Source organism: Anas acuta, chromosome 17 (genome assembly GCF_963932015.1).
Source record: "Anas acuta chromosome 17, bAnaAcu1.1, whole genome shotgun sequence".
Lineage (NCBI taxonomy): Eukaryota > Metazoa > Chordata > Aves > Anseriformes > Anatidae > Anas > Anas acuta.
Window position 1 is genome coordinate 6,747,318 of NC_088995.1, and position 15,554 is coordinate 6,762,871.

General features: G+C 47.5%; 1 protein-coding gene and 1 long non-coding RNA gene across 11 annotated transcripts in view; both read left to right on the forward strand.

Annotated features, from left to right (window-relative positions):
- The window catches only part of TBX5 (T-box transcription factor 5), a 126,516-nt gene extending 123,700 nt beyond the window's left edge, over positions 1–2,816 (forward strand). For all 8 annotated transcript variants that reach the window (XM_068654264.1, XM_068654266.1, XM_068654261.1 and 5 more), the window contains exon 9: positions 1,228–2,816. In XM_068654264.1, the coding sequence (XP_068510365.1) occupies positions 1,228–1,811 (584 nt within the window). In that variant the 3' untranslated portion in view covers positions 1,812–2,816. The remainder of the gene's footprint in view (positions 1–1,227) is intronic.
- Positions 2,817–7,133: 4,317 nt separating this feature from the next.
- Positions 7,134–15,554, forward strand: part of LOC137841263 (uncharacterized) — a 30,614-nt gene continuing 22,193 nt past the window's right edge. Inside the window, exon 1 of one of the 3 annotated variants that reach the window (XR_011088514.1) lies at positions 7,134–7,476. This is a non-coding gene — a long non-coding RNA (uncharacterized lncRNA). The remainder of the gene's footprint in view (positions 7,477–15,554) is intronic. The other 2 variants (XR_011088513.1, XR_011088512.1) reach the window with 2 other exon arrangements.

Genomic DNA, 15,554 nt, shown 5'->3' on the forward strand with positions numbered 1-15,554 from the left:
TGAGACGTGGAGCAAAACCACAGCAGTTTGTGCAAGTGCCTTCTGGTGGGGATGTGCTTTTGTCCTCCTTTTTATGGAGCTGTTTGTTTCTTTCGTGTTTCAGGGGTTAAAAAAAAAAAAAAAAAAAAAAAGGCAGCTCAAATCATGCTAGTTGAGGAAATTTGAAGAGGGCTATTTCTTGCAGTATTCTTTCCCATTTTACCCTTGTCGAAAGGGTTCAGGGCTTTCTGTCCCGAGAGGCTGTAGTCTAAGTGGGATGTTTTTCTGCTTGCACCAGGAATCCTGCTTTTGAAGCAGCAGCAGCAAAGTTAATCTGGGTCAGAACAAGCTCCCCTTCGCTTGCCTCGCTGTCCTTAAAATCTCTTGGTGAACTGCTCGTCCCCGGGCACTTTGCCATCCATCCCAGCAGAGCTGGATTTCATTTGGTGACCCTGCGAATGAATAAATAAGCACACATTCATTTATTCATTTTGCTGCCCCCAAGAGATTTCACCTAAATTGTTTATCTCCTTCCCTCTGTTGGCACGGCGTTGTTGCGGGAAACAAAGGGCTCTGCAAGCTGCGCCTTGTTGTTTTGAGATGGGAAATTCACTTTTCTTTTTCTTTCTGCTTGGCCACAGCACGCAGCTCTGCGTGGATTTATGTGCCCCTTGGCACAGCTGAGGGCTATAAATGTCCAAATCTTGATTGCCTCAACTCCGCCGTAGCTGGTGCCCTCCCGGTGGGATTTTTTATTATGATCTCTATTTTTCTGTCACTTATCACAAAAAAAAAAAAAATAATGTATCATTGTTAAAGCTTTTTAATTAACAGCATCGGCTCTGAGGCTCTGGGTGTGGGGACCTCTGCTAGGGTATTGTGTCTGCAGGCAGGAGGTGCTGCTCTGGCCGAAGTGCTGGCAGCAGCAGGAGATGATAAATTTGGTGATGTGGTGGCTTGTGTGGGTTATCACCAAAAAAGATAAGTCTCAAGGTCTCTTTGGCATCTTACAGTGTTGCTTTTGCTCATAGAGCTCCCAGCTAACCCCTCCCTCCCCAGTCCAGGGACAAAAACAGTGGTCAACTTCAGTGGGATCCATTCAGACTGATCTCAAGGGCTGTGACACAGCTGGGGGATGTCTCTGGACTCGCTCCGTGCAGGCTGTGCCCCTGGCAGGAGGAGGATAATCCTGCCGGGCTGCAGGGCACGGTGTTGGTGTTGGCTACCAGGAGTTTTCTCTCCCAACAGATGAGGAATGTTCCACCACCGAGCATCCCTACAAGAAGCCCTACATGGAGACTTCTCCGGCAGAAGAGGATCCCTTCTACAGGTCCAGTTACCCCCAGCAGCAGGGACTGAACACTTCATACAGGACTGAATCAGCCCAGCGCCAAGCGTGCATGTACGCCAGCTCCGCTCCCCCCACGGACCCCGTGCCCAGCCTGGAAGACATCAGCTGTAACACGTGGCCCAGCGTGCCCTCCTACAGCAGTTGCACAGTGTCTGCCATGCAGCCGATGGACAGGTTACCCTACCAGCATTTCTCTGCCCACTTCACCTCGGGGCCGCTGATGCCCCGGCTCGGCAGCGTGGCCAACCATACCTCCCCCCAGATAGGAGACACCCACAGCATGTTCCAGCACCAGACCTCGGTTTCTCACCAACCCATCGTCCGGCAGTGTGGACCCCAAACGGGCATCCAGTCCCCCCCCAGCAGCCTCCAGCCCGCAGAGTTCCTCTATTCCCACGGCGTGCCTCGAACCCTCTCGCCCCACCAGTACCACTCGGTGCACGGCGTGGGCATGGTGCCAGAGTGGAGCGAGAACAGCTAACCGGGCAGCCGCGGCCACAGCATCAGCCACGGCAAAAGAAATGGAGGAAAAAGAAATAAAAAAGGAAAAAAAAAAAAAAAACCAACACCCTGTCGGTAATAAAAAAGAGAGCGTTTTGCAAGACTCCTTGAAGTGAATGTTCACCGTTAGCACTCGAGAGGGACGGACGCTGATTGACACCACGGACAAAGCAGTCATCGGCCTCGGTGTGACTTGCCCCCCCCCCCCCCTTTTTTTCTTTTGGTTCAAAAGGAAAACCAACAGATTGGCACGCTGCCCCCCACCGTGCCCACCACCCAACTTGTGTTGCTGCCACAGCGAACCCCCTGCCCCATCGCCCCCCTCCCCAGCCCCTGCTCTTTTTGTTCTCAAAGGGACATGAGACTCCTGCTGCCTTTATCAACACGGCCAGAGTGCTTGAATGAAAACAACTAGGATGTTACTTTTTTTTTTTTTTTTGTGGTGTTGATGTTGACGATGTTATATAATAAATAATAATATATATATTTTTTTCTTTCAATTTTCTCAAAAAAAAAAAAAAAGACACCGGCCCTTTTTACCAAGGGTGGAGCTTGGAGTGCTGGTTTTTATTTTTTTTCATTAGTGTTATCATTGTTGCTTCTCAACAGAAAAGAGGTATTCTGAACCCGCAAATAGGAAAAAACAGGTACCTACCTCGCCCAGGTGTTGTACCACGAGTGAAATTGCTCACTGCTATTTCCTTAAAATCGCCATACGTCCCCCAAAACGCATCTCTGTGGGAACCAGCCTAGGAACCTCACCCCCTTGCTCACTCCCAATTCTCTCCTACTTTCCTTCCCACCTCCTGGTCTTTCCAGTCCATCAGCTGTCTCTGACAGAAATGTGGGGTATCTTTCTAACTTGAAAACCTCCACAGCTTGTCTGCTGCTGATTTTTTTTGCCAGCACGTGGAAAGCGAGGCTGTGAGCCAGCTGCAAGGGGGAAGAGAGGGGGAGAGGATGCGGGGAGCAAAAGGAAAATCTGTAAGCATGATGGTGGTGATTGCTTGCAATCCCCAACTCTCAGTTTGTTGGTCATTCTTTTTCTTCCTCTCTACAAATAAAAATAAATAAAGAGAAAGGGATACCTGCCTGGGTATGCTGAGACATTTAGTAAATGTGTTTGAACGGAGCAGAAAATGATCACGGGGGCTGGGAGTGGGGGAAGCAAGAAGAAAGGAAAAAGCAAATGCTTGTAAGTAAAAATGCCTACTGCAAGGACTCTTCAGGTGTAAAATTTACTGGTTCTATTTATTTATACATGGGAGTTTGAGTAAGTCCTAATGTGTCATGAAGCCAGAAAAGCAGCTGATTCAGAGGGGCTCATGGTTTATTGAAACTGAACTTTGCTTTCTTCATTTTTTTCTCTCCAAGCTGTGCCCACACTCTATATAATTTACATATATTTTTAATTAAAAACAATTCTAATGAACAAAAGAGGTATACCTGTGTGTCAGCAGAGGAGAATGTGGGTGTGAATGCGTGGGAATGCCGGTATGTGTGCGGGAGGCTCCACAGACAGATACCCAAACCATGTAGCTCAGAAAAAAATCCCTACCTAGCTATGCTTTCCTATTCTTGTGTGCCAATTTATATCTAATAAATACCACATGCTACAAAGTGCAAGGGACCTGCCCACCATTTTTTTTCTTTTTTTTTTCTTTTTTTATTCTTTCTGCTTGATGCCAAGAGGTTTGGTTTTTTATTTATTTCTGGAGAAATAAACACCATCCTGGAGGGGAAGGCTTTTAGGCAGATGGGCTGAGCTTGCTGTGTCCAGATCTGCATGTTTCTCCTCTACAGCTCTGCGTGGGTCCCCTAGGTCCTTCCCACACAAACCATCTCCCTTTGCCAGCCCTCAGGTTGATCATAGAGTGGCTTGGGTTTGAAGTGACCTTATAAAACACCCACTTCCAACCTCCTGCCATGGATAGGGATGCATCCCACTAGATCAGGGTGCTCAGAGCCCCATCCAGCCTGGCCTTGAGCACCTCCAGGGATGGGGCATCCACAGCTTCTCTGGGCAAAAGAAGTTCTCAGGGTCACTTTCCCACCAATTCAGATTTAGGAGCAACCCTGGAAACCCAGGTGGGTGCAGGGCTGGCACCAGGAGGAGCTGGTGGAGGTGGAGCTGCCCCCTCTTCCCACTTGGATGGGGTCTGTGGGGAAGTCTGGTCTTGGGGAACTGCAGGACCATACCCCAGCTTCAGCAAGGGAGGACAGGATGCTGCATACTTCATGAATGGGAAGAAGATGGAAAAACAGTGCCAGAGAAAGAGATTGGACTGAAATAGGTGACATCCTGGAGGTCCAGCGGGAAGGTGTCCTTCATGTGGCCCTGGTTGCCCCAGGGAGCAACGTGGCTGGGCACTGAAGGTGTTCATGTCCTAACGGGGCAAAAAATGAGCAGGTTTTGAAGCTCCCCTTTACCTGATGATGCTCCCACCTGGGACCTGGGGATGGTATCCTATGACCGACCTCAGTGCTCCCACAGGAGTCCCACAGGAGTCCCACAGGAGCCTGCGCTGGGTACCGGCCGTGCCTGCAGGCAGGAGACCCGAGTCTCGTGTATCTCCTCTGCAGGCACGGCTGGGATGTGGAGCTGCACACAAAGCTGCCTGTCTTCATGGGGCCACCCCCTGGGAAGGACTCGGATGTCTCATTGCTCAGTAAATCACATGCTATTCCCCCGAAATATGCAGTTACCCAAGATTAATGATGGAGTAAATTGCGTTTCGAGTTAAGGAATAAAAAATTACACTGTATTTAGCTGTCAATTACATTGTACTTGCCAGGCTTCGTTATCCCACTGCTAATCATGTAATCATCTTATCACTATATGGTAATCTACATGTAATTAAATGGCCAGTGGTTACTCTGTAAGTAAAGAGGTCTTACCAGAAATGTGTGCCATGCATCTCAAAGAGCATTAGGGAAACTAAATCCACATGGTAAACTATTTCTCAAGCTTCAGAAGTAAAAGCCTCAAGCCTTCAACTTGACTAATTTCCTCTGAGCTCCTTGCATTATTATTTTAGCTCTGCGGGGAAATGCCAGGGCTCTTCGGTGGGTTCTGCGATGGGATCTGATGGCTGGCTTTTGGCTGCCAAAAACTGGGGTAGGTCCAGAGCAGCCTTGGGGAGCACCAAGGAGGGCATCAGTGGGAGCATCAGTGGGGCTGCTTCACTGGGGACAAAGACAGGGTGGGTAGGAGGACACGGTGTAGCCTGCTGTGACTCTTCCAGAGGCCCACGGTGAGTCCCAGCCTGGTTGTGACTGTGCCTTGCTTGTGCGGAGCCTGGAGAAATAGGTTGAGCACCTTCCCAGCTCACCAGCTGAATGCGGGGCCCTAACTATATGGGGAACAGGCAAGGAGAGGGGTGTTTGCTCCCTTTGGTTGTGATTTTACTTTATAAAGAGCCTGAAGTGAGCTCCCTCATTTGTCTTCTTAAGGACTTATTCCTCAGCAGAGGATGATGATGATGATAATAATAAAGAAAAATGGGGAAAATCATATGCAAATTGACGTAATTGAAAGAAACAGGCACAAGAGGTTGCAGATTTTACTCTTTTCAGAGCTAAGCTGGTAATTCAGCCATTAAAGGCCATGAAATTTGAGCAGGACCATCCCCACCTAGTGTGAGGGACTGCGCATCACCACCATGCACCCTTCCCTTCTTGCCTGCAAGCCCTAGGTGTCATAAAAAGGTCCTCAGAGTTGTCTGGTGGCTTCCTACTACCACAAGCACCACTGAGGGTCCTTCTGCCATGGGCTTGGGGACAGAGGTGGTGGAAGGAAGAGTCCTGGAGAGCTGGACTTGCTGGTCCCACATCCTGGAAGGGACCTGGGGGCCAACAGTGTCCCCAGGTGAGCGGGGAGGAGGTGGCGGTGGCCCACCCTCTCCTCGAACCTCTCAGTGATGACCTTGGAGCTGCTCTGGCAGCATGGAAAGCAGCCGTGAACCATCGCCAGGCAGAAAAACAGAGCTTTCTATACAAAACATAATAAATAAGTGCAGGCTGTGCAATTCCTTCGACCCGAGGAGGAAAGAGAGAGAAACCCAAGCACCGCTAAAAAACATCTTTCAGAGAGTGAGCACCAATTCGCAGGCTGTGGTCGCAAACGCTGTTTTTTCAGCTGCCTTCCTGGGCTAAAACCCTCCTGCAGTTGCCATCCTTTGTACCCGGGGAGGCTGCAGATGCCCCCGGCAGACAAACAGAGACATCTTTGTTTGCCCCTATCAGTTTGTTTTCGAGTTTTGGCAGCCAGGACATGGGGTGTTTTTCGGGAGCTGGCATTTCGGGAGCTGGGACCAGCGAGGTTCCTCCTCGGGATGAGGCCACCTGAGCAGGGCAGCCTCCGCTGAGGCTGCTGCCCTCCCTCCCACCACCCTTTGAGCCTCCAGGGCTGAGGGGAGAAAACAACCCAAAGCCTCAGGATTCTTGCCCATAAATCCAGCCCACAATACCATAGATTTTTACAGAGCTGCCAACTCTGACAATTTTATGATGGATCTCATGTGATTTGCAAAGTGTTGTTGTTTTTCCCCCCCCCCCCCCCCCTCTCTCTTAAAGTTCCTGGAGTCCTGTGATTATATGAGACTCTCAAAGGATGCTGAGGGTTTTTATTTTTTTTTTCTTTCTTTTCTGGTTTTTATTTTCTTTTTCTTCTTCTTCTTTGTTGAGTTTTAGGCTATAAAATAAGGCTGGAAATTTTATTGGAGAGGAAAGCAAGGCAGAGAAAAGAAATGGCTTGTCTGGAGGTGGGATTAGAGCTCATCACCAGACAAAAATATTTTGCTTTCTTTTTTTTCATTTTTTTTTTGAGTTCTCTCTGGAAAAGTGGAATCCTTTGCTACATATTTTTGGAGTAATAAAGTTTTCTAAGTTTTAAGTGAATGGAAAACGTTCAGAAAGTGGACTGAATACATTCCTGCCCCTTTGAAAAAATGGAGAAATATTCTGCTTATGTTTAGAGCATTTTACCCTTTTGAAATTTCAAAGGAAATTTTTCCGCCCCAAGTCACTTCAGGTTGAAACCCTGACGTGTTTCACTTGGAAACCCTCGCACCCGGCAGCTCTCAGGCCTTCCACTTCCTTTGTTTGGCTGAAACAAATCCTTCGGCCCCGGCGGCTGCTTCAGTCTCTGCTTTGCGGTCACTTCTGCAGGTTTTGCCCTGCACCTGGGAGGACTCAGCTATGATAATGGATAGCGAGAAGTCCACAGACTGCATGTGTTACATCTCTCTGAGCAAATAAATAAATGTATTTAGGTGTGATGGGTCCTGTCTTTGGGCAGAAGGTCTGGTGGTGGGACAACTGCTTGGCAAGGGTGTTCTGGCCATGTGTCCTCTTGGCATTTTCCCCCTCCTGGAAACACCTGGGTGATGCCTGTGCCTTCCCATCAGCATGGGGAGAGGCTGGTGAGACATGCAGCTGCCCTGAATTAGGCAGTAGCAGCTGGAGACAGTGCCCAAGGCTTGCATCAGCATCATCCGTGGTGAGAGCTATCACCTGTGTGAGTTCTCCCACCACGGGGAGTAAAGGCAGAGGTTTGGTAACCACAGCTCTTGGTGATGGTGTGAGCTCAGAAGAGAGCTTGGCTGCTCATGTCAGCACTGTGCTGGAGCACATTTTAAGCCTAAGTAAGTAAAAAATGGGGGTGTGATGTGGGGATGGGAGTTGGTCTCTATGATTGGGTCTCGATGCAGTCTGGGCAGCACCCTCACTGAGGGCTGGGTAATTGTGTGTGTGCAGAGGGGGTGCTCTCCACTTCAGCCCTAACAAATATTTTTTAACCTGTCTTAAGGAAAAAAGGAAGTTGTCTGAATTCTGAATGCAGATTACAACCTCAAATTGGGGTTGAAGCATATAGAAAGCTCTTTAATGGTGTGTGACTGATAGCTCAGGTTGTACTTATATTAATAAATGCTGGTGTTTGAGATGCTTTTGTTGTGTAAGGCCAAATATGCATATTATTTGTATTATCATGATAATAATAACGTACTGTTGCTCATACTCTATTTTGTGTGGTCTGGCATGTGGAGGATGCAATTACCAGTGTGTGTCTGCAGCACTGTGAAGCTTTGTTCTAACCCCATTGCTAGCTCTAGGGTACCACAAGTCATCGGTGTCTCACTTCAGCTTTGTTCAGGCCTGGGTTGTGATGAATTAGAAACATGTTTGTTGTCCTTGGGGTTTCCAGTTGAACGTTTTCATTGAGAGGTAATCAGATGGTCACAGTGGAGTATTATTTCCTCTTTTCCTCCTGTTGGTGTCTGGGTTTCTGGTGTGCCCTTCATGACCAGTAAGACTGGAGGCAGTACTCCAGGTAGTTCCACCCCCTGTCCTGTTGCATGGGGTTGCTCATCCCAGAGACAGGACTTCACTTTTGCCTTTATTGTGCTTTTTGAGGCTCCTACCACCCCACTTCTCTGGTGGGATCCTTCTGAGCAGCAGCTCTACCTTCCAGAGTTTTGCTCCCTGTTTCAGTAACACCTGTGAACTTCTTGGGTGTGTTCTGCCCTCTTACCTTTGGGCATTAATAATGATCCCAAAGAACACTGGTGCCAGTTCTGACCCTTGAGAGATACCACTGATCATTGTTGTTTGCACCTGATGGTCCAGCCAGCTTTCCACCAACCTTGTTGTCTGCTAATCTGCTCTGTAGCTTGCTGATTTGTCTGTGGAAGTATTATGGGAGACTGCCAAAGGCTTAGAAAAGTCAAAGTCTGTGTGCTCTCATCTAATGGTTCTTTGCCTACTTGAGGGCGGGTGCCTCTCTGTCTCTCTGTTAGCAGTTACAGGTCCTGACATTCATCAGAAACCTGGGCTGGGGATCACCGAGCGTTTTCCACCTCAAGATCGCTTAATGAACCTGCATGCACCTTCTTCATCAGAGCTTTTAATTAGAAACACCGTGCCCTGCTAAAACACAGGATGGCTTTTGTGGGGCACGTACCTGGGGAAAGCAAGCCAAGCTGGATGGAGAGCTGGGCTAGCATGATGTATTTGCTGCTGTTCGAGTAGTGTTGGCTACCCTGCCTGAGTCTGGCTCTCTGTGTGCCCAGGCAGGGGTTGAGAGGTGACTCCAGACTGGGAGAGCTTGTAATTTAAGGCAGTGGGGCAATGGACCACGGATGGTCCATGATGCTGTAATCAGTCTGGAGCTGGTCAGTGAGTTACGAGTGCACACACGTACACAGACACTTTAACAGCCTCACTGAGTGACAGGCACCAATATTACTGTTGGGTCGATGCCAGTCAAGGTGGTGATGACAAATCCAGCTTGGCAGTGACTGCAGCATTTGCCCATGTGGGGAGCAAACCATAAAACCCTGTTCTGGTTTGTTTCCAAGCATCTCCCATGGAGATTGTGTAGGTAGAGAAGGAGGCAGTGCCGCACAGCCAGGGGCATGGGCTGCAGGTCTGGCAACTTTGCATTGCTGGGTGACCTTCAAAGTCTCCAAAAACACTTCAGAAAGGAAATTAAATACCCCTACTGGACTACTATGGGTAACATTTTTTTTTTTGGAGGGTGGGGGTGTATATAACCAGCATCCAAACACTGCTTGGGCTTGAATGACATCATTTACTTTAATTCCAGAGAAATAACTGTACTTTTCCCTCAATTTTTAAGCATATCACCTGAAACAATAAAGTATGGTCCTAAGTAAAACATCACCTTGAATAGGAAACACCCAAGCTCCTTAAGCACGGAGTTAAAACTTTGCTGCTGGGATGGGAGTTGAGGGTAGTTCTTATAGGAGCTGCTGAATACTTTTGTTAAGAGAACTTGATCTAATATTCCTCTTTTTGTGTGTGTGGGAAGACATCCAAAACGTTGCTCAGCTCCAATCCGTATTTAAAAAGAAAAACAGCAGAGTCAGCATCAGTAACCAAAAGGGTCACCTCATTCCTAGCTGTGCTGCAGCATTAAAAACAAAATCTAAAACAAGTCTTAAATATTTTCCTAATGTCGGTCTTCCAGACAGGGTGCTTCAGTTCATGCCAACCCTTGAAGGCTTTTGCTGGTGAGGAAGTCTGAACAGGCTTATCACCCATACAGGGCATTGCTGATCCTTACATGGGATTATTTTTAATGTTGGTTTGTTTGAATTTTACTCGTATTTACACAGCTGTTAATAAAGCGCAGGAAAGCTGTGTATGATATCTCCTTCCCCATCTGATTGGGGTGGATTTTAGGACAGCTTTAACAACTTGATTGGTTATTGATGGATGGGGCAAGAGCCCCCTGGGTTCAGCCTTCATTAGCTGGGTCCAGCCTGTTTGCACATGGCTGCTGCTCTCTCCAGGAGGATGAATTTGCAGGAGGATGAGCTTCCAAGAGCAGGGGAGGTGGCCCTGTACTTGAGATGTGCAGGTAGTGATATATAACCTAAATCTGAAGGGTTTGTGAGCCAAGACAAGTTCAACAAGTACTCTTGAAAGAGCAAACTAGCTTGTAAAACTCTTCAAGTACAGCATCTTAGTGGGGATCCTCAGCAATGCTCAGCCTGAAGTTTTCAGTTTCATGTTGAAGGTGGTTCAGTTTGGCTCCAGAAGTTGGAGAGCTCCCAGGAGACAGCCGCTGTGATTTGATTAGGCTCATTTCTTTGGGAAACGCAGCTACAGCAGATTGTCTGGACCAACTGGCCCCTAACCAAAAAGCTTTATCCACCAGCTTTGTCTGCAGCAGGGCTGCTATTGGGATTGCAGTGGGAATGTTCCTGTAGACAAGTTCAGTATGTGACCACACAGGGTTGGGCTGGAAGTAAATCTTGAATGTTTGTTGTTCCTGAACCATCCTGGTGAAGCTTGGTATTGTTGAACTATGCTCATGGGGTCCTGTGCTACTGGGAGTCTGTCCTCCAGGAGGGCACCTAAGGGAGATAACTGGATGATAATCTCTTTTTATGTTAATGATAACAAAGAGCAGTCATGCCCCATGCTTGGCTTGTGCCACTCATTGTCCACACTGCTTAGGATCCCATCAAAGACGTGATGCTTGCCTGGAGTGGAGGAGTACGTAGAGCTAATAAATAAGATAAAATCATAATGCGGCAAAAATGGAGGAGACAACCTGCCTGCCCTAGACTCTATTAAAAGAAATATGTTTTCTTTGTTTTGCAGTGACCCTAGCACCTGGCAGTACGGGTGGGGAGGTGTTTCCTGGTATCTCAGCCCTTCCGAAGTGCCTTTTCCTGCTGTTTGTGGCAAGCAAGTGGCTTCTTGGTGACATGATGTTGAGCTGTCCTCTGCTCTGATTGCTTGTGCTAACACCACAGCACTGCTTTATTAGCATCAGTGATGACCATGGCCTTTCTGTTCAGTCTGTACTGGAGTTCAGGATGCTACCCCATGCCAGGAGAGATGGGGTTGGACAACCTGGCAGTGTTTCCTCTCCATCCTCCTCCTCCCTTTTGGTGGGATGGAAAAATCCTAAGGCTACCTGCCTCCATTTCTTGAAGGAGGGAAGGTGAGGGGGAAATGGAGGAAAGCCCTTTATATTGCTGTAACTTTTTGAGACATAAAAGCTTTTCTTTGAGAGCAAATCCTTTCTTTCTCCCCCTCCTCATGGCATTAGAGCTAGAGAAATTCCTTGGAAAATAATTTGTCAAGGCCCTGACTGATCAAAGACACATATAAAAGGACCCTTTTTTTAAAGGGGAAAAAATCCCCCTCCAAGCTCAGAATGAATTGGCAATTCATTTACCAACTGTCAGATAAAGTAGCTCAATCCCTATCACGTCTTTAGCTGGAGCTGTGGCCAGAAGGAAGCAATTCTCGGCCCACTGTGCGTACATGTTTGGGGTATGTTAGTGATTAGGGTATTCCTGCCTGGGGGATGCAGAAAGATATGACTCAGATTCGCAAAAGAGCCATAAATCTCCCTCCTTTTATTCAAAATGTGTGTTTTATAGCCATTTCCTGGCCAATTTCTGCCTTGAATAAATATGTAACATATCTCTGTGTATAGTTTTTAGGTCCAAGCATTGGGCTCCCTCTCAAGAGTGAACTGTCTGCTCAGGGAAAGTTTGAACATTGTTTTCTGCTGTTCCTTCCTTCCCAGAAAACTCCCCCGTTGAGTATTAATTGGCTGAGGGTTGTCCCCATGGCACCTGCTCCTGCCTGTCTGTGGTGGGGTCCCTTGGGATGGGGCTGGGTGGGAGATGTGACCCAAAGGACCCCAAAAGGTCAGCCAGGCTCCAAGGCTGGATCAACGAGATTGAAAACTGGGATTTTAGTCCAAAGGCTCTGGCAGGATTTTGGTAATCCCAGGCATGAGCTAGCCCTCACACAGCACTGGATGTGGAAGTCAGCAGCTCAGTAGGTGCTGTGCTCGCATCCCAGGACTGTGCTGATGTTCAGCCAGGAGCTGGGCTTGCTGCTGTGTTGGATCCTGCTTGCCTCTGCAGCTGAAATCAGGCCTACTTGCTGATCGGTAGGGACAATATTCCCCCAGCCCATGGTACCTGAGGGACTGTCCTTCCCTGTCTCAAGAACAGCATCATCCACGCGTCTTTCCCCTCTTTATCCTCTGATTCCACATCCTTTCCAACCACCCTGGTGGCACCCAGTTTACTGCCCCTCCCCGTTCTGTTTTCCACCCGTGTTCCCCAGTGTCATGTCTATGTGATATTGAAAGGACAGCGTAGACATGAAGGAAAAGGCAGGAGCTGATGAACAGCAATGCAGCAGGGTGTAGGGGCAGGGATATTTCCCTGATCTCATTTTCCCATCATGGGTTGCGTAAGTAGAAGTACTCAATTTCTTTTCATAATTGCAGTTCTTTTTAATGATTGTAATTCATTTCACTGAAATGAGCTGAAGCAGCTGAGAAATGGCTACAGGAAGAGGCTGGATCATTTGTTCTCTGTGTTTAGCTAGAGGATGAGTCCCAGGAATAAGGAAGAACAACAGGAACAGCTTTGGTTTTGGAGAGAAATATCAAAGCTTTCCATCAGTGTCCTGCTCCTCCAAGTCACACAGGAGGCGGATTCCCCTCAGTAAAACAACAGGAAAACCCATCCCTTTGCAAGGAAAGCAGTAAAAGTTTGGGGTCTGGCATTACTGGTACTTTATTTTTAGCTCTTCCTTCTAATCCTTTAAGCCTGTAGTTCCTTTCTGCTTCCTCTTCCCCTAAACCAGGAGCTGCAATCATTTGGCCCTGATTCAAAGTCTCAAAGCCAACGGCAAAGCTCCCAGATCCCATGCCAGAGAAGTCTGGTAGGGTCCTGAAGTTTATCTCGTAAACGGCTTCATCTGAGAGCTGCTGCACTTGGTGGGAATCTTACCACTAACCCAGAGGAGCATTTTTTTTTACCATGCCCTTTCACATACCCTGCCTATCTGTCCAGCAGTGTACCCTGAGCATATATGTCATTTAAAAATAATGTGTGATTACAAGAAGTGGTCTCAAAAAGTCTCCTAAACTTTCTCTATGTGAGAGCAATCCTAACCTTGGATCAAAAACAATGCGATACCCTGAGTAAAGATAAAGCAGGAAAGATGTAACAGAGTGATGTCTGGGGGATCTTGGGAATTTCTCCTGAAGGTAGATGGCAGGGGGCAAAATCCTTAATTGGAGTGAAATGTGTGTATATGTGTGCTTCCTATGCTCTTCAGGGGAAAGATGCTTCCCCTTACTGTTTCTCAGTCATCTCTTGTGGGTCAACATGGGTTTTTCATGGCAGGTTTAACCCTGAGCCATTCCCAGCCTGTGACTCCCAGTGCCAGGTGACATTTATTCCCTTAAACTCCTTCTTCACTATTGCTGCTAAATTAGTACCAGGCAGTTTTGTTATTGGTGTCATTTGCTAGCAAAGGAAATATTTCTGGGCATCTCCCAGGTGCTGGGGATAACAGTAATTCCCCACCTGGGTGGAGAGGTTGCTTTCAAAGCAAGCACCAGCAGATCTGAAACCCTCCAGACAAGTGTCTTTTACTCAGCTCTGACCGCAGCTTTTAGCTTCATTTCTCTTTCCCCCTGCTGTGGTATCTCCATTTAGGGCCCACTCGTGTAAACATTTATAAGCACATGATGGGTTTAACAATGATTCATCCTATTAAAGTCAAAGTGGCTACTCACCGGATAGTTTCCAGAACTAGGCAATAGATATAAAAAGGGCAGGGACCATGACTTTTCTGTGCTATCTAAAGTGGCTAACACTTCAGGAACAACAGGCTCAATTTTAGAGGAGCTGGCCTCCCTCTGACTATATATTAAAGCTGCCTAGAAACATGTTTTTTCCCTCCCCCGGAAGTCTTTAAAACAAAAGCATCCCAAATTGGTTGAGAGCAGCACTGTCATGTAAATGGTTCTGGAAGAAGGAGGGTGGAGGTAATTTCCTATGCACAGCAAGCTTTTATTTCTAACCAGAAAAATAAGTTGAGAATTGCCAAATGTTCATTTTTTGACACAAGCAAAAGGATTCAGAGGAGTAACACAGATAACACTTTGAAAAGATTTTATTCCCTGCCTGGTGGCAGGAATTGTACCTTTCCAGTCCCCAAAACATTGCCATGGCCAGGGAGGGCAGTGCCTGGTCCCCAGCTCAGTACAGGCACTGGGATGCTGCTCGTGCAAATCCAAAGCAGCGGCCAACAGTAGCAGCAGCTACTGCATGGGGACCACATGCTGTCCTGGAGAAGGCACTTAGCTCCCCGGGCCGTGCTCAAGCACTTCAAATACCTCTTTGAAGTGGTCTGTGTACTGCAAGCAGCTCTCAGCCCCCTGGTCCGGGAACCCCCGTGCTGGCTGGGGGAGGCAGGTCAAGCCAGCTCTGTGCTGCTGCAAGGATGCTGCCAGCAATGCTCCTGCTCTTAGCGCGTCTCCTCCATGCACCTTCGTCCCTGTTCCCTAAATGGTGGTGTCTGGGCAGGGCTGGCCCTGTTTCCTTAATGAACATGGTGTTTGGGGAGCGGGGAGGGCTGCAGGAGAAGAGCAGAAAGCCTGGTTCAGGCTGGGAGATGGGACAAAACCAGGAATAGTGGAGATGGGGCAGCCCTGGTGTATTTCTGAGCACCTGGTTGTAAAAGGCCATTGGGGCTATCTCAGGAACGGGGCTTTTTTGCACACCCCCTCGTGCATTTAGGCAAAGGACCTCAGAGGAATTTCAGGGGACGTCGATGAGGTCTCTTGGAAGCGGACGTGACCTTCTCTGCCTGCCCCCTCGGCTGGCTGGATGTCAGCCAGCTCCGCGCTAGCAGGCATGTGGCTCTGTCAGCCTGGTGCTAAGCTGGAGCTATTACCAAAAATAGGAATTAAAAATATGTCTGATGCTTTGTTTATAAATGAATAGTAGACGTTTAATTAGCAAACAGTATGGTTTTCACGCCAGGCTTAGATGAAAGGAAAAAAAAAAGTTGTCCAAAAATGAAGCTATGGCAAAATTAATCTTTTTCATTGTGAGATGATTCAATGATGAGAAATGTTTGACTTTTTTTGAAGGATTTATCAAGTGTCTTCAAATATATCAGACAAGTTAAAAATAATCATTCTGTAGAAAAACTACATTTTCTCTTGAAACCAGTGAAGAGTTCATGGAGATATGTAGCTGCCTGCCATGATGATAGGGAAAAGGAATGAAGTGGGATGATAAATATTTTATAGACACCTTACATTTTTAATCTACTTGATTGGTGGGCAACTAAACACTGAGGTAAAGATGCCAACTTGATATCTTTGTGGGAGTTGCAACCTCAGTGGGTATTTGAAGAA